The sequence below is a fragment of the Mobula birostris genome, chromosome 2 (assembly GCF_030028105.1).
Source record: "Mobula birostris isolate sMobBir1 chromosome 2, sMobBir1.hap1, whole genome shotgun sequence".
NCBI lineage: Eukaryota > Metazoa > Chordata > Chondrichthyes > Myliobatiformes > Myliobatidae > Mobula > Mobula birostris.
In genome coordinates, this window is record NC_092371.1 from 96426818 (window position 1) to 96451461 (window position 24644).

At 43.3% G+C, this 24644-nt stretch overlaps 1 protein-coding gene across 2 annotated transcripts; it reads right to left on the bottom strand.

Annotated features, from left to right (window-relative positions):
• Positions 1-940: 940 nt before the first annotated feature.
• c2h22orf39 (chromosome 2 C22orf39 homolog) lies at positions 941-21725 on the bottom strand. 2 transcript variants are annotated; one of them, XM_072245453.1, is made up of 4 exons: positions 21635-21725; positions 15624-15728; positions 8860-9027; positions 941-1342 (listed from the first exon to the last, which is right to left on the bottom strand). In XM_072245453.1, the coding sequence occupies exons 1-4, from the start codon at positions 21656-21658 to the stop codon at positions 1217-1219; spliced, it is 423 nt and encodes a 140-aa protein (XP_072101554.1). In that variant the 5' UTR covers positions 21659-21725; the 3' UTR covers positions 941-1216. The 2 variants fall into 2 exon arrangements, with proteins under 2 accessions (XP_072101554.1, XP_072101565.1); XM_072245464.1 differs by lacking the exon at positions 15624-15728.
• Positions 21726-24644: the final 2919 nt, after the last annotated feature.

The window sequence follows — 24644 nt, forward strand, 5'->3', positions numbered from 1 at the left end:
GAAATAGTGATCTGCAGTTCTGGAATTTGATAGCAAGGCTGCAACATGACCAAATACAAGATGTGTTGCTGTTCGTAAAACTTACTGTGTATACTGTTGCATCTATGCAGAAGACAAATAGAGTGAAAGTAGAAATAGAAAATTAAAGTGGCAGGCCACAGAGTTCTCCTGCCAGCCCTCCCCATAGCAGATACACAACCTTTTCTCCAACACAGAGGAGACCACATTGAGAACTCCTAATGCAGCACATTAGACTGGAAGAAATGCAAGTGGGTTGCTGCTTTATTTGGTAGAACTGTTTCAGTCCCTGGATAATAGATAGAAAAACAGGGAAAAAGAAGGTTGCCTGAGAACCTACACCAGGAGTAGGTGATGAGGTGGTGATAGAAAAGTGGACCAGGATGTCACAAAGACCAGTCACTGCAAACATTGAAGGAACAGGGGATGGGAAAATGTTTCTGTTCATGGAATCTTGAAGGTGGGTGGAAATAGTGAAAGATCTGTTAAATGCAGAAACAGGTAGGCTGGAAGACTGTGTCCAGGAGAACCTTGACCTGTCCAGGAGGGTGTGAGAGCAGGAAAATAGATGAGATACAATGAAGAGTTCTGTCAGATATGTCAGAGGGGAGGCCATGAGTGGGAAGAGATATTTTGGAGGCCCTTCTGGAGAGTCTCTTCATTAGAATATATAATTAAGATAAAGGAACTGGGAGAATTGAGAAGAGTCTTTACAGGAGCTAGAGTGCAAGCAAGTATCGTTGTCATCACAGTAGGAGGCCATGAGCTTGTTAATATTTGATACTCACTAGTGTACCTGGACAAATGAGGAATTCAAATCACCTAGCAGCTATCATTCATATTGTACACTTCAAGAGGGTTTGGGTTCAGAGTTTCTGCAACCACAAGTGGAGGTAAAAAGGCATTTCAAGAACCCAGCAGATAAAATTAATCAAATTTTTATTATTGAACACAGATCCTTAAGGTCGCGTTGCCTTTAAAACGTTTCCAGTATCTAGCAATCACTTATCAGTCAGAGTATTTGATTACAGACAGACATTGTACCATACTCCAAAAGTAAATCAGATTAACTGATGCTATTAAGACCCTGAGAAACTATTTTGAGTGGATTGACCTGAATCCAATAGATGCACAGCTGACAAATAATGGACTGTTATCCAATAGTCTGTAGTTTAACTCCAGGTGTGAGTAATCCCCTCTATTTCACTTTTCCATCATTCAGGGGAAGATACCATTCAGCTGGTGGATTCTTCCTCATCTCCCAGATTGGAAGATGCCTTTTTTGTTCTTCTAACCTTTTCTTCTCACTCTCACATAAGGCTTTCTGTGAAATTTAAAATAAATTTTTACAGTTAAAGCCATATTTGCTTTCAGCCAGAGGCTGCTGCTAAAGCTGTTGTAGAAAGAATATCAATAAAGTTTTGCATTAAAAAAATACTCTTTTAGGAAGCTTAACAATAAAGAAATAGTGATTCCTGACTGGGATTCTTTTTTGGTACTTGCCAGTTACTTGTTCAAGGATAGCTCATTCATGCACGTATCTCAATTCAAAGGTTCAATTATTATCAAAGTATACAACTCTGAAATTCTTCTACTCCAGATAGCCATGAAACCAAGAAAGAAAAGAATGGCACCACGATCATCAACCCCCAAATCCCTCCTCCCCCCACAAAAAAAAATGAACAACAACCTAACAGGCACATCAACCCTTTCTGGGTGACAGCAGGGTATCGAGTTTGCTCAGCCACATGCCGATGCTGAACGATCAGGAGCAAGAGCTGCTGCTGACATTTCCTTCCATCTGACCAATGGCATTGGCCAGCTGCACCCCAAACTTGTGTCACAGTTCAAATCAAGTTACTACATGCACTGAAGATATGGGATCTTCCCAATCTATATGACCAATTGTTGGATAAGAAGCGAAACACAGATTTATTTATTTCCAATTAAAACATTTTTGCAATCATCCTACCAGACTCTCAGATTTTTTAGACTAATTACTGTTAATTATTTTTCACAAGGTCAAAACATTTAAGAGGTTAAACTAAAAAAGGACGATTCAAACATTTTGCCAACTGAAACCAAAATGTTCCTTCCATCTTCCACCAACTTATTGCCACTTGTTCAACAGTGGCTTCAGAGTTCCCACCGCATCACCACCCTGATACTCGTTACGTACACACAACCCTGGGGAAAGTACCAGTTACATGCAGGTAACACCAGAAGCATCAACAGCAATAGAACATACCTGGAGTTTGGTTTTGCTGTTAACAAACACTATTTAATTAGTAACTACTAATTATAGTAAACTTAAACCAGAGTTAGATGTTAGGCATATATAGGTGTATAGTTAAAGTTCCCAAACTTAACAAGCTCAGGTGGTAAAATGATACAGTCTTACGATGGTGTGGTAAGCAAATTCAGTACAGTTCATGGGATTGAAGTGAGAGAGAGGTATTTGTAACCCAAACAAACAAATGCCGTCGATCTTCTTGTTGTACTCGGAATCCTTCAGGTCAGCCAAACTTGACTACAGAAAAGGGGGTCCCTTCTTGTAGTGGTGAACCACTAACCCAAGTGAGGGTTAAGCACACCAGTGGCTCCCACAGGGTCACCCTTACACACACGGCAATGACCACTGATCAATCTACAACCCACCCTCGTGGGCACTCAAAGAGTTCAGTGACTCTTTCGTCACCAGCCTTTATGCGTCCCCTCTGTGTGTCTGCAGGAAAGACAGTTGTCCTTGCTTAAGTGCACACACACTGAACACCAGCTGTCCATCATATAACTCCCTCTCAATATCTCTCTCTCTCTGCACAAACAGACTTTCGCAGCAGCTCGCTGCTCCCTCTGTATCTCTCTCTCTCTCACACACAAAGGCATGGTTCTTAAAGGCATAGTCCATAATGAATAAAACTCAAGAGTCCATCACAATACTATAGGTCTTACATTGTGGTTCATTCTGATGAATCAACATTTAAGACAAAATGAACAGCTCCTTTATTTTTATGCTTGCTACTATCAACTGCATTAAAAATAATATTCTATCCACAGTTCTTCCTGGTACTCCAATTCAGAGACCAACTACACTGCAGAGTGAAAATATCCAAAAATCACTCACTTTACTTAAGATTGAACTTCGCATTTGTATCCTCCAGCTCTGTCACCCCTGTTTCATCCCATTCAATACTTTGGATCAAAGATAGTTTTACCACTAGTCCAGCTACCTGCCATTGCTGCAATCACCAGCTACACTTACCCATAAAAATTCAGCAGTGAAATTTTCATTTGACCCAGCATCCATTCCTTATTGGGAAAGAAAGTTACATACTTAACAATTATTTCTTATGTGGAAAGTGTTCCTTGATTAAACCTTTAAATGTGTATCCTCTCAGTTTAATGTCCTCAAGGATTCTTTCTCTACACTATAGAACCTCTATTATTTTAAAGGCTCTCAACTTTCTAAACTCAAAAGTGTATGCACAAAGTTTATCAATATCCTCCTTTTTGTGGTAGGACAGTTCTCAAGCTGTATAGATAAATATTTATTCCCCATATAGAAGTAGATTCAATGGTCAATTATTAAGTTGATGATTGCAAGTCAAAGAACTCTGTTGGCAGGCAGTATGTTATTTTGGAACATACTGAAAAATATCCAGTAAATTAAAAGTTCATTCCTTCTTTACTAACTTATTATTTCAGTTGATGTACTCTAACAAAATAATTCTTCTGCCATTCAGTAACTTCCCATAGATGGCTAAAACTATTTGGGTGTATACTCACTGGCCACTTTATTCGGTACCTCCTGTTCCTAATAAAGCGGCCACTGAATGTATGTTTATGGTCTTCTGCTGCTGCAGCCCATCTACTTCTGGTTCAACATGCTGTGAATTCAGAGATGACCTTCTGAACAACATTGTAGCATGTGGTTATTTGAGTTACTGTCTCCTTCCTGTCAGCTTGAACCAGTCTGGCCATTCTCCTTTGACCTCTCTCATTAACAAGGCATTTTCACCCACAGAACTGCCACTCACTGGATGTTTTTATTTGTTTTTCGCACCTTTCTCTGTAAACTCTGGAGAAGGTTTTGCCTGAAAATTCCAGGAGGTTGTTAGTTTCTGAGATACCAACAATCAATCCACAGTCAATGACACTTAGATCACATTTCTTCTCCATTCTTATATTTGTTCTGAACAACAACTGAACCTCTTAACAACACTCACAACACGCTGGAGGAGCTCAGCAGGTCGGGCAACATCCGTGGAAACGATCAGTCAACGTTTCAGGCCGGAACCCTTCGACAGAACTCCGGAAGCTCTTAACTATGTCTGCATGCTTTTCTGCATTGAATTGCTGCCACATGAATCGTTGATTAGATATTTCCCACTAACAAGTAGGTGTACCTAATAAAGTCACCACTGTATTGTGTTAATATTTTGTATTCCTGGGCCAAGACTCTCAAACTAGGTCAACAATCTTGATCCCCAATTGTTGAACTTCTGAGACCACCAACAGAAAACACATATCAATGAAGTTTATACAGTAAGTGGTTCAGCTGCTGACAGTTTTGCTTCTGTATGAGAAAACTGTAGGTTCAATCTGGCATTCAAATACAATGTAAAGAAAGATACAAAAACAAGAACTAGCCTGACACCCCACCTGTTCTTCTGTGTGGATTTAAAAGACATAATGGCAATATTTCAAAGAAGGCAGGGCCTGAATAATATTTGTCCCAGGAAAAAAAGATTATGTTGACATTTGCACTTTTATCTGCACAAATTATTGAATGTGTTATAGCAAAGGGGCCATACATGGAAAGTCCTAAATTGGTTGCAAAATTCTTTGGAAATCCAGAGCACATTATTTAAGGATATACTTCTAACAAAGAGAGTGCAAAAGAATAAAGATTACTGGGATTGGTGGGGGTTGCCTCTAACAAAACATTAGGCAATCTGGAAACAACAGGAATTCTGCAGATGCTGGAAATTCAAGCAACACACATCAAAGTTGCTGGTGAACACAGCAGGCCAGGCAGCATCTCTAGGAAGAGGTGCAGTCGACGTTGGGGGGGGGGGAACCCAGAGGATGGGCAAGGGGTATATTCAGAGGGACAGAGGGAGAAAAAGGAGAGTGAGAGAAAGAATGTGTGTATAAAAATAAGTAACAGATGGGGTACGAGGGGGAGGTGGGGCATTAGCGGAAGTTAGAGAAGTTGATGTTCATGCCATCAGGTTGGAGGCTACCCAGATGGAATATAAGGTGTTGTTCCTCCAACCTGAGTGTGGCTTCATCTTTACAGTAGAGGAGGCCGTGGATAGACATGTCAGAATGGGAATGGGATGTGGAATTAAAATGTGTGGCCACTGGGAGATCCTGCTTTCTCTGGCGGACAGAGCGTAGGTGTTCAGCAAAGCGGTCTCCCAGTCTGCATCGGGTCTCGCCAATATATAAAAGGCCACATTGGGAGCACCGGACGCAGTATATCACCCCAGCCGACTCACAGGTGAAGCGTCGCCTCACCTGGAAGGACTGTTTGGGGCCCTGAATGGTGGTAAGGGAGGAAGTGTAAGGGCATGTGTAGCACTTGTTCCACTTACACGGATAAGTGTCAGGAGGGAGATCAGTGGGGAGGGATGGGGGGGACGAATGGATAAGGGAGTCACGTAGGGAGCGATCCCTGCGGAAAGCGGGGGGGGGGGGGGGGGGAGGGAAAGATGTGCTTAGTGGTGGGATTTTATCCGCTCAGGGGATCTCCCATCCACTGCTACCAACCTTACAGTTCCCACACCTCGCACTTCCCGTTTCTACCTCCTACTCAAGATCCACAAACCTGCCTGTCCCAGCCGACCTATTGTCTCAGCTTGCTCCTGCCCCACCGAACTCGTTTCTGCATATCTCGACACGGTTTTATCCCCCCTTGTTCAATCCCTTCCTACCTATGTTCGTGACACTTCTCACGCTCTTAAACTTTTCAATGATTTTAAGTTCCCTGGCCCCCACCGCTTTATTTTCACCATGGATGTCCAGTCCCTATATACTTCCATCCCCCATCAGGAAGGTCTCAAAGCTCTACACTTCTTTTTGGATTCCAGACCTAATCAGTTCCCCTCTACCACCACTCTGCTCCGTCTAGCGGAATTAGTCCTTACTCTTAATAATTTCTCCTTTGGCTCCTCCCACTTCCTCCAAACTAAAGGTGTAGCTATGGGCACCCGTATGGGTCCTAGCTATGCCTGCCTTTTTGTTGGCTTTGTGGAACAATCTATGTTCCGTGCCTGTTCTGGTATCTGTCCCCCACTTTTCCTTCGCTACATCGACGACTGCATTGGCGCTGCTTCCTGCACGCATGCAGAGCTCGTTGACTTTATTAACTTTGCCTCCAACTTTCACCCTGCCCTCAAGTTTACCTGGTCCATTTCCGACACCTCCTTCCCCTTTCTAGATCTTTCTGTCTCTGTCTCTGGAGACAGCTTATCCACTGATATCTACTATAAGCCTACTGACTCTCACAGCTATCTGGACTATTCCTCTTCTCACCCTGTCTCTTGCAAAAACACCATCTCCTTCTCGCAATTCCTCCGTCTCCGCCGCATCTGCTCTCAGGACGAGGCTTTTCATTCTAGGACGAGGGAGATGTCCTCCTTTTTTAAAGAAAGGGGCTTCCCTTCCTCCACTATCAACTCTGCTCTTAAACGCATCTCCCCCATTTCACGTACATCTGCTCTCACTCCATCCTCCCACCACCCCACTAGGAATAGGGTTCCCCTGGCCCTCACCTACCACCCCACCAGCTTCCGGGTCCAACATATTATTCTCCGTAACTTCCGCCACCTCCAACGGGATCCCACCACTAAGCACATCTTTCCCTCCCCCCCTCTCTCTGCTTTCCGCAGGGATCGCTCCCTACACGACTCCCTTGTCCATTCGTCCCCCCCCATCCCTCCCCACTGATCTCCCTCCTGGCACTTATCCGTGTAAGCGGAACAAGTGCTACACATGCCCTTACACTTCCTCCCTTACCACCATTCAGGGCCCCAAACAGTCCTCCCAGGTGAGGCGACGCTTCACCTGTGAGTCGGCTGGGGTGATATACTGCGTCCGGTGCTCCCAATGTGGCCTTTTATATATTGGCGAGACCCGATGCAGACTGGGAGACCGCTTTGCTGAACACCTACGCTCTGTCCGCCAGAGAAAGCAGGATCTCCCAGTGGCCACACATTTTAATTCCACATCCCATTCCCATTCTGACATGTCTATCCACGGCCTCCTCTACTGTAAAGATGAAGCCACACTCAGGTTGGAGGAACAACACCTTATATTCCATCTGGGTAGCCTCCAACCTGATGGCATGAACATCAACTTCTCTAACTTCCGCTAATGCCCCACCTCCCCCTCGTACCCCATCTGTTACTTATTTTTATACACACATTCTTTCTCTCACTCTCCTTTTTCTCCCTCTGTCCCTCTGAATATACCCCTTGCCCATCCTCTGGGTTCCCCCCCCCACCTTGTCTTTCTTCCCGGACCTCCTGTCCCATGATCCCCTCGTATCCCTTTTGCCAATCACCTGTCCAGCTCTTGGCTCCATCCCTCCCACTCCTGTCTTCTCCTGTCATTTTGGATCCCACCCTCCCCCTCCCACTTTCAAATCTCTTACTCACTCTTCCTTCAGTGAGTCCTGACGAAGGGTCTCGGCCTGAAAAGTCGACTGCACCTCTTCCTAGAGATGCTGCCTGGCCTGCTGCGTTCACCAGCAACTTTGATTAGGCAATCTGGGCCTATTCTCTTTTGAGTTTAGGGAAGGCAGATAAAATTTTTAAAGGGGTTTGACAGGGTAGGCATTGGCAAAATGTTTCCTGGATTGGGGAATCTCAGGCTGGATTACTGGTCTCAAAATAAGTGATCATTCAGGAAAGGAATAATAAAAAAAATCATCTTCATCCAGAGGGTAATAAGTTTTTAGAATTAGCCAGCCAACAAGGAATGGAGACTTGATCACTGAACTTAGCCAAGAAGGATATCACTAAATTCTTCAATATTAAGGGTCATGGAGTTAGTACTGGGAAGTGATATTGGCATGAAAGAACAGTGACGATCTTAATGAATAGCAGAGTAGATAGAAGGAGCCAAATGGTCTACTTTTGCTTCTAATTTTCCTGGGGAATAAACCGATTACATGTTTAAAAATTATTACCTCAAATGAAGGACTATAACCACATCTAGCACACACCACTAGCTTAACAAGAAAAATATCAGACAATACCTTTCAAAATATAAGTAGTTCACAAATATGCAAATGGTGGAAATCTGAACCAAAAATGTGAAACGCTGCAGGTATACAACAGGTTAGGGAGAATCTGTGGAGAGAAATAGTTAGACGGCTTCTATCCTACTGAGTAGTCCCCCAGTACAACAAGATGGACTCCTGACCTCACGGTCTACCTCATCATTGCCTCACATTGCACTTTCCCCTGAAGTGTCAACACTTTTTTTTCTGCTAGTGCTTTCTCTTGTACTTTCTTATTGCTCTATTGTAATGAAATTACCGTATGGATGGTATTGCAAACAAAGTTTTGCACTGTACGTCAGTACATGGTATAACAATAAACCAAGTTAATGTTAGTCAGAAGCACCCAGATTTGAATTGGATGCTTCCACAGACACTCCCCGACCTAATGAGTGTTTCTAGCATTTGCTGGTTTTTATTTTAAATTATAAATCTAAGATTAAAATAAGAAAAAGGGCATATTTCTAAAAGAAATCCCAAGAAAAATTAGGGTACTATTTAGCTAAATGCAGAAATACTACCTCTATACATGTTTTATTGGGAAATCTCACCTTAGACTCTTCGGACTTACGTTTTTCCCATTCCCTGCAATTGTTGTAATCTATCTTCCACTGCTTACATGACGGGTACTCTCCATAGGTGTAGTAATGATGGAAGAGATTCCTCACACTCCGACAATGCTTCCATTCACTCCAGTAATCATCACACATTCGAGGAGGCTGTAATGATGATAGGCAATCACAGGTTAGAGACAGATGACAGAACACAAACTTTCTGAAGGAAGTCTTGTGTCAGGGAGCAAGAATGCTGCCTGATTTCCCCTCATACTGCATTCTACTCTTTGATTTATTTATTTGGAGATACAGCATGGAACAGGCGCTTACAGCCCAGTGAGCCGCACCAACCAGCTACCCAGCTATTTAACCGTAGCCTAATCACAGGACAATTTACAGTGACCAACTAACCATTTAACCGGTATGTATTCAGACCATGAAGGAAAACCAGAGCACCCAGAGGAAACCCATGCGGCCACAGGGAAAATGTACAAACCCCTTACAGACAGCGTCAGAATTGAACTCTGAACTCCGATGCCCCAAGCTGTAACAGCATCGCGCTGACCACTATGTGACCAGGCGCCCCAGTCTTGCTCATTTCAACCTAGATTTGGGCATCACCGTCCCATCCATAACTGAGGTGGCTAAATTGTACCATCCTGTTAAAGTGCCGCAGTCCATTTGGTGAAAGATAGTGGTGTGGGCTAGCAAGACCCAATGAAGAAATAGTAAAATACATCTATGCAAGTTGGCATGTTACGTTGAAGTAGTGGTGTTCCCACACACCCCCGTTCTTGTCATTCTAAGTGATTGGATTGTGGACTTCTATTCCACTGGAGTTTGACGGCCAAAGACAGATTGTCCTGGGGTTGGACGACTGTTTATGTTCATGGGTGAGCAGGTGGGAGGTTTTGCTGGTGTTGTTCTGTTGCTTGTTGTGTTCTGTGTTCTTCTCCCAAGCATGGTGGGCTTGCTGTGATGGCGCTGGAATGTGTGGCAACACTTGCAAGTTGCCCCCAGCACATCATCGAGTGTGTTGGTTGCTAACACAAACTATGCATTTTCACCATATGCTTTGACGTACATGTGCAAATCAATGTGAATCTTGGATCTTATGTTTCATTCTCTGCACAGGAACACTAACTAAGCTGAGACTGACCAGTGTGAATATACAGCAGCACAATGCTACGTCGGCCAGTAAAGAATTCGAAATGTCATTATTGGCTGCCTGAGTAGGGAATCGTACAATGAGGGTACACACTTTGTGGATGAAGATTACGGTTAACACACGCAGTCAATTATCTAAAATAGCATCCAAGTTCTACAACATCATGAGATTTATTAAAGACAAGATGATTTCTGTAGACATATTGGTCCAGGACATAATGAGAAATGATAGCAACTCCACACCAAATTGTCATTTTTTTTTCCCCAGTAATTATCAAGACTCCTGCACAAAAGCCGAAATCCAGAACTTGCAGACCTGTTGTCACTGGGGTATTGGCAATTGTGCCTCTACAGGACGGATCCAGCAGCAGAATGTGACTCTCTGCAATTGATCTGCCCGTCCACCAGTCCATGCAAGAGTGGCAAGTCCATTTTAATGAAGGGAATTTTGACTTGTTTAATTTACAACTGTTTAGGTTTGATTATTTAATAAATATAATTACTTTATTATTATTAAGTAACTTTACAAGTTTCTTAATGCTTCTGATTAGCCAAAAGACATTGGGGCAGAATTAAGCCATTCAGCTTATTGAGTCGACTCTGCCATTCAATCATGGCTGATTATTTTCTTTCTCAACCCCACCCTCCTGCCTTCTCGCTGTAAACTTTGACACTCTTACTAATCAAGAACCTGTAAACCTCCACTTAAGATATACCCAATAACTTGGTCTCCACAGTCATCTGTGGCACTAACTTCAACAAATTCACCACCTTCTGGCTTACAAAGTTCCTCCTCCTCACTGTTATAAAGAAACATCCTTTTATTCTAAGTCATCAAATGTTCCTCGTAGCATATACATTAACCTTTTCATTCTCATAAACCTCCTCTGGACCCTCTCCAATGCCAGCACATCATTACTTTGATAAGGGGCCCAAAACTGCTAACAATAGTCCAAATGTGATCTGACCAATGCCTTATAAAGGCTGAGCATTACATCCTTGGTTTTATATTCAAGTTCTTGAGAAATTGAAGCTAGCATTGCATTGCCTTCCTTACTACCGACTCAATCCACATGTTAACCTTTATGGAATCCTGCACTGGGACTTCCAAATTCCTTTACATCCCCAATTTCTGAATTTCCTCCATTTGAAAAACAGTCCTTCTACCAAAATTCATGACGATACACTTCCCCACAGCGTATTCTATCTGCCACTTCCTTGCCCATTCTCCCAATCTGGCCTATTCCTTTAGTAGACTCCCTGCTTCCAACACTACCTGTCCCTCGACCTGTCTTTGTACCATCCACAAACTTCACCACAAAGCCATCAATTCTGTTATCCAGATCATTAACATTCAATTTACAAAGTAGTGGACCAAACAATGAACCCTGCAGAAGGCCATTAGTCACAAAATATCCCCCTTTATTTTCATTCATTGCTTCCTGCCAATCAGCCAATCTTCTGTCCGTGCTAGTATCTTTCCTGTAATACCATGGGCTGTTAGCTTGTTTAACAACCTCAAGTGTGCCACCTTCTCAAAGGCTTTCTGAAAATTTAAGTTAAAAACAACAACCACTGACTTTCCTTTGCCTATCCTGCCTGTCATTTCCTCAAAGAATTCCAACAGATTTTTCAGGGATGATTTCCTCTTAATAAAACCTTGCTGACTTCAGTCTATTCTATCACATGCCTCCAAATACCCCAAAACCTCATTCGTAACAATGGACTCCAATATCTTGCCAACCACTAAAGTCAGGTGAACAGCCATATAATTTCCTGTCTTTTGTCACCCTTCCTTCTTAAAGAGTGCAGTGATATTTGCAATTTTCCAGTCCTCTGCAAGCATCCAAGAATCGAGTGATTGTTGAAAGACCACTACTAATGCCTCCACAATCTCTTCAGCTACCTCCTTCAGAATGCTGGAACATAGTATATCTAGTACAGGTGACTTATTAACCTACAGACCTTTCAGCTTCCCAAGCATCTTCTCCTTGGTAATAACAACTAACAACTAAACTGACTTCTGTTCCCTGATCTTGAATTTTCAACATTCTGCTTGTGTCTTCCGCAGTGAAGACTGATGCAGAATAGTCATTCAGTTTATTCGCCATCCTTTTGTCCCTATTACTACCTGTTGAGCATCATTTTCCAGCAATTCAATTTCCACACTTGCCTCTCTTTTATTTGCCATTATTTTGAAACACTAAACTTTTGGAATTCTCTTTTATATTATTGGCTAGTTACCTTCATACTTCATCTTTCATCTCATTGCTTTTTAGTTGCCTTCCATTGGTTTTTAAAGCTCCTCAATCCTTTAGCTTCCCACTAGTTTTCTTTTTTCGCTATTGTATGCCCTCCTTTTTGCTTTTATTCTTTAACTTTCCTTGTCAGCCTCTTTAATATACTTCCTCTTAGGGACGAACCACTCCTGCGTCTTCTGATTTTCTCCCAGAAACTCCAGCCACTGTTGCTCTGCTATCATCCCTGCTAGTGTTCCCTTCCAATCAACACTCACCAACTCCTCTCTCATGCACCCGTAGTTCCCTTTATTCCACTATAATCATGATACATCTGATTTTAACTTCTCCTTCTCAACTGCAGGGTGAATTCTATCCGACAAATTCTCTCTCTCGATTCTGCACCAAACTAATTTTTCCAAACTACCTGTACATTGAATTCCCTAATACTGCTCTTTTTACATGCTATTCTATCTCCCTTTATAATTTACCCCACATCTTGGCTACTGTATGGAGGCCTGTAAGTCATCAGGGTTTTTTCACTCTTGTAGTTTCTTGTCTCTACCCACAATTATTCTACACCTTTTGATCCTATGTCCTTTCTTTCTAAGATTTGATTTCTTTTTTTTAAAGCAACAGAGCCACCCACATCCCCTGCCCGCCTTCCTGTCCTTTCAAAGTGATGTGGATTCTTGGATGTTAAGCTCCCAGTTATGATCTTATTTCAATCATGACTCAGTGATGCCCACAACTTCATGCCTGGCAATTTCTAACAAGATTATCTATCTTCAGAATCAGAATCAGGTTTAACATCACCAGCACATGTCATGAAATTTGTTAACTTTGCAGTAGCAGTACAATTTAATACATAGGAATACAAAAAAAGTACTGTGAATTGGAGCAATTATATATAAATTTAAAAAGTAGTGCAAAAAAAATAGAAATAAAGTAGAGAGGTAGTCTTCATAGATTCAATGTCCATTCAGAAATTGGATGGCAGAGGGGAAGAAGCTATTCCTGGATCCTTCAGGCTCCTGTACCTCCCTCCTGATGGGGCAATGAGAAGAGGGCATGACCTGGGTGATGGGGGTCCTTAATGATGCACGTCGCCTTCTTGAGGCATCGCTCAAGATGTCCTGGATACTACGGAGGTTGTAACGTGCCCATGATGGGGCTGACTAAGTTTACAACTCTCTGCAGCTTACTTTTATCCCCACCACCCCATACCATACGGTGAAGCAGCCAGTTAGAATGCTCTCCACAGTACATCTGTACAAATTTGCGAGTGGTTTAAGTGACATACTAAATCTCCTCAAACTCCTAATGAAATATAACCACTGTCATGCCTTCTTTGTAGCTGCATTGGCATGTTGGGTCCAGGATTTTTTTCCAGAGTTATTGACACCCAGGAACTTAAAATTGCTCACTCTTTCCACTTCTGATCCCTCCTTGACAATTGGTGTATTCCCGCATCTTATCCCTTCTGAAGTCCACAATCAGTTCTTTGGTCGTACTGACATTGAGTGCACAGTTGTTGCTGTGACACCACTCAATTAGCTGGTATACCTTGCTCCTGCACACCCTCTCGTCTCCATCTGAGATTCTACCAAAAATGGTTGTATCATCAGCATATTTACAGATGGCATTTGAGCTGTGCCTAGCCACACAGTCATGGGTCTTGAGAGAGTAGAGTAGTGGGATAAGCACACATCTCTGAAGTGCGCCAGTGTTGAGTGTTAGGGAGGTGGAGAAGTCACTTCCAATCCGCACAGATTATGGTTAGGAAGTCAAGGATCCAGTTGTAGAGGGAAGTAGAGACCTAGGTTCTGGAGCTTTCTGATCATAACTGTAGGAATGATCATGTTAAACACTGAGCTGTAGTCAATTACCAGCATCCTGACACAGGTATTTGTATTGTCCAAGTGATTCAAGGCCTCGTGGAGAGCCAACGAGATCGCGTTCACTGTAGACCTATTGTGGCGGATAGGTGGGTCCAGGTCCTTGCTGAGGCAGGAGTTCATTCTAACCATGACCAACCTCTCAGAGCATTTCATCACCTTACACGTGAATGCTACTGGACGATAGTTAAGGCAGCTCACCCTGCTCTTGGACACTGGTATAATTGTTGCCCTTTTGAAGCAGGTGGGAACTTTGGACTGTATCAATGAGAGATTGATGGCACAGGTTTTCAGGGCCTTACCAGTTACTCCATCGGGCTCCGTCCCCTTGCGAGGATTCACCCTCTTGAAAGACAGCCTGACGTCAGCCTCCAAGACAGAGCCACAGTTTTTGATTTGGGTGTGTACAGAAAGTTCTCGTCGGCACACACTCATCCACACAGGTTTTAATGAAGTCGGTGACAGCTGTGACGTACTTATTCAGACTCAAAGATGCATCCCTGAATACAGTCCAGTCCATCGATTCAAAGCAGACCTGTAAGCACTCCTCCACCTCTCTTGTCCATACTTTCCTGGTCCTCACTACTGGTGCTGCAGTCTACAGTCTCTGCTCATACCCAGGGAGTAGGAGTACTGCCAAGTGATCAGACTTTCCAAAGTGTGGGCGTGGGCTAGCAAGCTAAGCACTCATGAAGGTGGTATAACAGCTGTCCAGTGTTTTGGTTCCTCTGGTACTAAAGTGATTTGTTGGTAATAATTATTTAGAGACTTTTTCAAGCTGGCGTGTTTAAGATCCCCCAAGATAATGGGGAAGGCTACAGGGCGTGCTGCTTCATGCCTGTTGAGCACATTGCTCAGTTTGTCTGGAGCCTGTTTCACACTGGCCTGGGGTGGGATGTACATGGCTACCAAGATGATCGCTGAAATCTCCCGCGGCAGATAAAACGGACGACACTTGATCGCGAGGTGTTCCGGGTCAGGTGAATAGGACTAGGACATCACCAGCACGTTTGTACACCAAGAGGAGTTGATCATGAAGCATACTCCTCCTCCTCTACCTTTGAAAGACTCAGCAGTCTTATCTTGGCGATGTATTCTGAACCCATCTATCTGAATTGCTGCATCCAGAATGGAAGGGGTTACATAAGATTCCGTGAAACAGAAGACATAAGTAGTCCTAATGTTCCTCTGATAAAGCGTTCTAGCTCAAAGATCTTCTGTTTTATTTACCAGAGTCTGTACGTTTGCCAGCAGGATGGTCTGTGTTGGGAGTCAAAAGCTGTGCTTTCTTAAGTCAACTTTTAAACCAGGTTAGCAACCTCCCTTCTTCACTGTCTTCTCGGCATTCGCGGTCTTAAAGAGGAATCATGCTAGCAACCAGAATCTGTAAGAGTTCCGTTGAATAACAGTAGCGATAGATTCTTAATCGCATTAAAATAACATTACTAACTGTACAAACCTTACACGTACAGTAGCTGTGGTTCTCAGCTGTAGCAGACTGAAATGGGAGGATTTGATGGTATCCATCAGAGATGGTCGTGCAAGTCGTCTTCTTGGTGGCACCCTGAAATTATATTTCATACACCTCATGCATTCAATTAGAAACAGAAAATAGGTGCAGGAGTAGGCCATTCGGCCCTTCGAGCCTGCAGCGCCATTCATGGCTGATCATGGCTGATCATCCAACTCAGAACTCGGTACCTGCCTTCTCTCCATACCCCCTGATCCCTTTAGCCACAAGGGCCATATCTAACTCCCTCTTAAATATAGCCATGAACTGGCCTCAACTGTTTCCTGTGGCAGAGAATTCCACAGATTCACCACTCTCTGCATGAAGAAGTTTTTCCTCATCTTGGTCCTAAAAGGCTTCCCCTTTATCCTCAAACTGTGACTCCTCGTTCTGGACTTCCCCAACATCGGGAACAATCTTCCTGCATCTAGCCTGTCCAATCTCTTTAGAATTTTATACGTTTCTATCAGATCCCTCCTCAATCTTCTAAATTCCAGAGAGTACAAGCATAGTCGATCTAGTCTTTCATCATATGAAAGTCCTGCCATCCCAGGAATCAATCTAGTGAACCTTCTTTGTACTGCCTCTATGGCAAGGATGTCTTTCCTCAGATTAGGGGACCAAAACTGCACACAATACTCCAGGTGTGGTCTCACCAAGGCCTTGTACAACTGCAGTAGTACCTCCCTGCTCCTGTACTCGAATCTTCTTGCTATAAATGCCAGCATACCATTTGCCTTTTTCACCGCCTGCTGTACCTGCATGCCCACTTTCAATGACTGGTGTACAATGACACCCAGGTCTCCTTGCACCTCCCCTTTTCCTAATCGGACACCATTCAGATAATAATCTGTTTTCCTGTTCTTGCCACCAAAGTGGATAATCTCACATTTATCCACATTAAATTGCATCTGCCATGAATTTTCCCACTCACCTAACCTATCCAAGTCACCTTGCATCCTCTTAGCATCCTCCTCACAGCTAACACTGCCGCCCAGCTTCATGTCATCCGCAAACTTGGAGATGCTGCATTTAATTCCCTCATCTAAGTCATTAATATATATTGTAAACAACTGGGGTCCCAGCACTGAGCCTTGTGGTACCCCACTAGTCGCTACCTGTCATTCTGAAAAGGTCCCGTTTATTCCCACTCTTTGCTTCCTGTCTGCCAACCAATTCTCTATCCACATCAATATCATACCCCCAATACCGTGTGCTTTAAGTTTGCACACCAATCTCCTGTGTGGGATCTTGTCAAAAGCCTTTTGAAAATCCAAATATACCACATCCACTGGTTCTCCCTTATCCACCCTACTAGTTACATCCTCAAAAAATTCTATGAGATTCATCAGACATGATTTTCCTTTCACAAATCCATGCTGACTTTGTCCGATGATTTCACCGTTTTCCAAATGTGCTGTTATCACACCTTTGATAACTGACTCTAGCATTTTCCCCACCACCGATGTCAGGCTTACCGGTCTATAATTCCCCGGTTTCTCTCTCCCTCCTTTTTTAAAAATCAGGGTTACATTAGCCACCCTCCAATCCTTAGGATCTAGTCCAGAATCTAAAGAGTTCTGAAAAATTATCACTCATGCATCCACTATTTCTTGGGCCACTTCCTTAAGCACTCTGGGATGCAGACCATCTGGCCCTGGGGATTTATCTACCTTTAATCCCTTCAATTTACCTAACATCACTTCCCTACTAATATGTATTTCCCTCAGTTCCTCCATCTCACTAGACCCTCGGTCCCCTACTATTTCCAGAAGATTATTTATGTCCTCCTTAGTGAAGAGAGAACCAAAGTAGTTATTCAGTTGGTCTGTCAAGTCCTTGTTCCCCATGATCAATTCACCTGTTTCTGACTGTAAGGGACCTACATTTGTCTTAACCAATCTTTTTCTTTTCACATATCCATAAAAGCTTTTACAGTCAGTTTTTATGTTCACTGCCAGCTTTCTCTCATAATCTTTTTTCCCTTTCCTAATTAAGCCCTTTGTCCTCCTCTGTTGGGCTCTGAATTTCTCCCAGTCCTCAGGTGTACCGCTTTTTCTGGCTAATTTGTATGTTTTCTTCTTTGGAATTGATACTATCCCTAATTTCCCTTGTCAGCCACGGGTGCACTACCTTCCCTGGTTTATTCTTTTGCCAAACTGGGATGAACAATTGTTGTAGTTCATCCATGCAATCTTTAAATGCTTGCCATTGCATATCCACCGTCAACCCTTTAAGTATCATTTGCCAGTCTATCTTAGATAATTCACGTCTCATACCTTCAAAGTTACCCTTCTTTAAGTTCAGAACCTTTGTTCCTGAACTAACTATATCACTCTCCATCTTAATGAAGAATTCCACCATATTATGGTCACTCTTACACAAGGGACCTCGCACGACAAGATTGCTAACTAACCCTTCCTCATTGCTCAATACCCAGTCTAGAATGGCCTGCTCTCTAGTTGGTTCCTCAACATGTTGGTTCAGAAAACCATCCCGCATACATTCCAAGAAATCCTCTTCCTCAGCACCCTTACCAATTTGGTTCACCCAATCTATATGTAGATTAAAGTCACCCATAATAATTGCTGTTCCTTTATTGCACGCACTTCTAATTTCCTGTGTAATGCCATCCCCAACCTCACTACTACTGTTAGGTGGCCTGTACACAACTCCCACCAGCGTTTTCTGCCCCTTAGCGTTATGCAGCTCTACCCGTATTGATTCCACATCCTCCCGGCTAATGTCCTTCCTTTCTTTTGCGTTAATCTCCTCTCTAACCAGCAACACCACCCCACCTCCTTTTCTTTCATGTCTATCCCTCCTGAATATTGAATATCCCTGAATGTTGAGCTCCCATCCTTGGTCACCCTGGAGCCATGTCTCTGTGATCCCAACTATATCATATTCATTAATAACTATCTGCAAATTCAGTTCATCCACCTTGTTACGAATGCTCCTTGCACTGACACACAAGGCCTTCAAGTTTGCTTTTACAACACTCTTAGCCCTTATACAATTATGTTGAAAAGTGGCCCTTTTTGATTTTTGCCCTGGATTTGCTGGCCTGCCACTTTTACTTTTCACCTTACTACTTTTTGCTTCTACCCTTTTTTTACACCCCTCTGTCTCTCTGCACTTGCTCCCATCCCCCTGCCACATTAGTTTAAATCCTCCTGAACAACAGTAGCAAACACTCCCCCTAGGACCTGGGTTGGTTCCAGTCCAGCCCAGGTGCAGACCGTCCTGTTTGTACCGGTCCCACCTCCTCCAGAACTGGTTCCAATGTCCCAGAAATTTGAATCCCTCCCCCTTGCACCATTTTTCAAGCCATATATTCATCTGAAATATCCTCCTATTTCTACTCTGACTAACACGTGGCACTGGTAGTAATCCAGAGATTATTACCTTTGTGGTCCTACTTTTTAGTTTAACTCCTAACTCCCTAAATTCACCTTGTAGGACCTCATCCCATTTTTTACCTGTATCGTTAGAATATCTTCAGTCATGTATTCATGACTCTTCTTTTCAAATTTGTCTCCATGTTGTCTGAAGATAAATTATTCTCCCTTTCTAAACCTTTCACCTTATTCTTTCATTCTGGATACTTCAGTGACCTGCCCTGCATTCTCCTTACCTTTTACTTTATCCATACTTTTCCAAGCTGTTGAACCCATCCCCTGTTTAGTTTTAAACTCCATCCAGGGCCAGTTCAGAGATTAATGAGGCACTTTGCCACTATCCAAACTTCAGCAAATGGTTGACCTTCCTGACAACTGTTTTGTGGACGAGATCTTCCATGGGCAAGCCTACACTACAAACACGTCAAACAAGTAGAGAAAGAAAGAGGCACCATTTATCCACCAAGCCAGTGGAGATCATAGGTAGCTCACCTCCGGCAGTAAGTTCTTGCTACTAAATGCAGCCTCAACGATAAATTGTAAACTTGATTACAGTTTACAAATTCTGATAAACTACAATCAAGGATTTATAAACTGAAATTTTAAAAATAAGAAAGCTGGACGCAGCTCCGCCTGAATTGCAGGGTATTTCCAGCATTTCATTTCCGGGTTTATCGTCTTCTGCAGAAGTATATGCATGTATGTGCAACAAAAAAACTTTGTGTTATTATTCCATAATGTTGCCCTAACTGAGATATTCATCAATTACCGACATTACCTGGCTGATCTGTGTCACAGAGAACCTCGAACAATTTAGCACAGGAACAGGCCATCTTGTGTCAAACTGGTTAAGCTATTGACAACTAATCCCTTCTTCTGAACATGGTCCACATCAAAAGTTCAAAGTAAATTTATCATCAAAGCACATATATGTCACCATATACAAACCTGAAATTCATTTTCTTGTGGTCATACTCAATAAATCTATAAAATAATAATGATAACAGAATTAACAAAAGACCGCCCATCTTGGGCGTTCAACCAGAGGGTAGGAGACAACAAACTGTGCAAATACAAAAAAAAAAGAAAGTAATAGTGATAATAATAATAAATAAAATGGCAATAATTATCAAAAACATGAGATGAATAGTCCTCGAAAGTGCTGTGGGAACATCTCAGTGACGGAGCAAGTGAAGTTACCCCGTTGGTTCAAGAGCCTGATGGTTGAGGGGTAATAACTGTTCTGGAACCTGATGGTGTGAGGCTTCCGTACTTTCTTTCTGATAGCAGAAGTGAGAAGAGGGCATATCCTGGTGGCAGGGGAGTGGGATCTCCATATGATGGGAACTGCTTTCCTGCGACAGCATTTCATGTAGATGTGCTCGAAGGTGGGGAGGGCTTTACTCATGATGAACTGGGCCTTATCCACTAGTTTTTGTAGGATTTTCCATTCAAGGGCATTAGTGTTTCCAAAAATGTTCAAAGGTTCATTTATGATCAAAGTATACAACTCTGAAATTCTTCTTCTCCAGATAGCCACAAAACCAAGAAAGAAAAGAATGGCTTCCGTGCTGGGCTCAGGGCAGGTCCTCCAAAACTACATCTAGGAATTTGAAGTCCGTAATCCTCTCCGCCTCTGATCCCCCAATGAGGACTGACTCATGGACCTCTGGTTTCCTCCTCCTGAAGACAATAATCAGCTCCCTGATATTGAATAAGAGGTTGTTGTTGTGGCACCATTCAGCAGATTTTCAATCTCCCCCCCCCCCATATGGTGATTCATCACCTTTGATTCTGCCGACAACAGTGGTGCCATCAGCAAACTTAAATGGGCATTGGAGCTGGACTTGGCCACACTGTCAGTAGTGTAAAGCGGGTAGAGCAGGGGGCTGAGCACACAGCCTTGTGGTGCACCTGTGGTGAAGGAGATTGTGGAGGAGATGTTGTTGCCAATCCAAACTGACAGCGGTCTGCAAGTGAGGAAATCGAGGATCCAATTGCACGAGAAGGTATTGAAGCCAAGGCCTTGGAGCTTATTTATTAGTTTAGGGAGGACGATGGTATTGAATGCTGAGCTGACTCCCCCTGCATCCTCATTCTCTGCACATCCATGAGCCTCTTAAACGCCTCTATAGTATCTACCTCCATCTCTGGGAGGCGCATTCTCGGCACCCACCAGTATCTGTGTTAAATAGTACATCCCCTTCGAACTAACCCCCACCCGTCTTAAGTTCATGCTTTCCAGTAGGAGACATTTCGACTCTGAAATGAAGATACATATTTGTCTATTTGTCCATGCTTTTGATAATGTTATCCAACCTCTCCTGACAGTACATACCCTCTACTCCAGAAGCAAACCATCTGAAAAGAAAGTGATCAAGACCCAAAACAGACCAATGTTTCCACCAAAAACACGGGCCCATTTTTACAGTGGTAATTTGCGTTTCTGGGAGGAATCACATAATTTCAAGTTAACGCCAAGTAAAACAAAAACCACGTGGTGTAAGGCTGCGATCTGTACCGCAACCCCAGACGGTACAGCCCCGGGCCCACACTCACCCTCCAGAACTCAACATTCGCCATCCTCGTCCTCGTCGGGAGCTCTCACCGGGACATCGCTTCGGCAAATCACCGGAAAAGCCGCAGCTCTGGTTTGACCAATCAGCGTTATCCGTCTGAAGGAAGCCCCGCCTCTACACTGAAACGTCAGTGTTCAGTCTGACATGAATTGGATGTGCATATTCATGTCAACATTCAGCCAATCGGTGCATTGGTAGGGCGAGGTTTCACCCGGTAGCAACGCGCTGGTTGGCTGTGAGCCGGCGGCCGTGGGGAGAGTCAGTACTGAAACCAAGGTTGTTAACGCAAATTGGCGATGTGTTGAATTTCAGTCTAATATTTCCACATTTTATATCAGATTAGGTGGAATTCAGAAGGAAGCAGTCTGTCTTTGTTTACCCGCGAGAAGAATTTTGTGGCAAGCGCTGGTTCCCTTCCTGATGCTCCACCGTGTTTCCGTTTTTCTTTCGCCTGCCAAATCTGTGATAGTTCAAAGCAAATTTATTATCAAAGCAAGTATATTCATCGATAATTACCCTGAGTTTATTTTTCTTAAGATCATAAGACAAAGGAGCAGAAGTAGGCCATTCGGCCCATCGAGTCTGCTCCGCCATTTTATCATGAGCTGATCCATTTTCTCCTATTTAGTCCCACTGCCCCGCCTTCTCACCATAACCTTTGATGCCCTGGCTACTCAGATACCTATCAATCTCTGCCTTAAATACACCCAATGACTTGGCCTCCACTGCTGCCCGTGGCAACAAATTCCATAGATTCACCACCCTCTGACTAAAAAAAATCTTCGCATTTCTGTTCTGAAAGGGCGCCCTTCAATCCTTAAGTCATGCCCTCTCGTACTAGACTCCCCCATCACGGGAAACAACTTTGCCACATCACTCTGTCCATGCCTTTTAACATTCGAAATGTTTCTACGAGGTCTCCCCTCATTCTTCTAAACTCCAAGGAATACAGTCCAAGAGCGGACAAACGTTCCTCATATGTTAACCCTCTCATTCCCGGAATCATTCTAGTGAATCTTCTCTGTACCCTCTCCAACGTCAGCACATCCTTTCTTAAATAAGGAGACCAAAACTGCCCACAGTACTCCAGGTGAGGTCTCACCAGCGCCTTATAGAGCCTCAACATCACATCCCTGCTCCTATACTCTATTCCTCTCGAAATGAATGCCAACATTGCATTCGCCTTCTTCACTACTGAATCAACCTGGAGGTTAACTTTAAGGGTATCCTGTACGAGGACTCCCAAGTCCCGTTGCATTTCAGAACTTTGAATTCTTTCCCCATTTAAATAATAGTCTGCCCGTTTATTTTTTCTGCCAAAGTGCATAACCATACACTTTCCAACATTGTACTTCATTTGCCACTTCTCTGCCCATTCTTCCAATCTATCCAAGTCTCTCTGCAGACTCTCCGTTTCCTCAGCACTACCGGCCCCTCCACCTACCTTCGTATCGTCAGCAAACTTAGCCACAAAGCCATCTATTCCATAATCTAAATCGTTGATGTACAATGTAAAAAGAAGCGGCCTCAACACTGATCCCTGTGGAACACCACTGGTAACCGGCAGCCAACCAGAATAGGAACCCTTTATTCCCACTCTCTGTTTCCTGCCAATCAGCCAACGCTCTATCCACGTATGTAACTTTCCCGTAATTCCATGGGCTCTTGTTAAGTAGCCTCATGTGTAGCACCTTGTCAAAGGCCTTCTGAAAATCCAAATATACAACATCCACTGCAACTCCCTTGTCTAGCCTACTGGTAATTTCCTCAAAAAATTGTAATAGGTTTGTCAGGCAGGATTTTCCTTTAAGGAATCCATGCTGAGTTTTGCCTATCTTGTCATATGCCTCCAGGTACTCTGTAACCTCATCCTTGACAATCGACTCCAACAACTTCCCAACCACGGATGTCAAGCTAACAGGTCTATAATTTCCTTTTTGCTTCCTTGCCCCCTTCTTAAATAGCGGAGTGACATTTGCAATCTTCCAGTCCTCCGGAACCATGCCAGAATCTATCGACTTTTGAAAGATCATCGCTAATGCCTCCGCAATCTCCACAGCTACTTCCTTCAGAACACGAGGGTGCATTCCATCTGGTCCCGGAGATTTATCTAGCTTGAGCCTATTCTGCTTCCTGAGTACTTTCTCTGTCGTAATTGTGACTGCGCACACTTCTCTTCCCTGCCACCCTTGAGTGTCCGGTATACTGCTGCTGTCTTCCTCAGTGAAGACTGATGCAAAATACTTGTTAAGTTCCTCTGCCATCTCCTCATCTCCCATTACAATTTCTCCAGCATCGTTTTCTATCGGTCCTATACCTACTCTCACCTGTCTTTTACTCTTCATATAGTTGAAAAAGCTTTTAGTATCCTCTTCGATATTATTTGCTAGCTTCCTTTCATAGTTAATCTTTTCTCTCTTAATGACCTTCTTGGTTTCCTCTTGGTTTCTTGCAGACATTCGACACAGAAGAAAGAAATAAGAATTAGTTTTTAAAAATCTGTACACAAACGAGACTGACAACGTGCAAAAGAAAATAAACTGTGCAAATATAAAAAGAACAGTAAGTCAATAAATAATACTTAGTTGTAGAGTCATTGAAAATGAGTCCATACGTTGTAGAATCAATGTTGGGTTAGGTGATGTTATCCACGCTGGTGCAGAAGCCTGATGGTTACAGGGTAATAACTGTTCCTGAACCTGGTGGTGTGTGACCAAAGGCGCCTCTACCTCCCTGGTGGCAGCAGAGAGAAGAGAACATGGTCTGGATGGTGGGTGTTCTTGATGATGGATGCCGCTTTCTTGTGGCAATGCTCCATGTAGATGTACTTTTTCTGAGCTATTCCGTTCAAGGGCATTGGTCTTTCCATACTAGGCTGTGATGCAACCTGTTCATATATTCTCCACTGTGCATCTATAGAAGTTTGTCAAGGTTTTAGATGACATGCCAAATATTCAGAAGCTTATAAGAAAGTATTGGTGCTGCCGTGT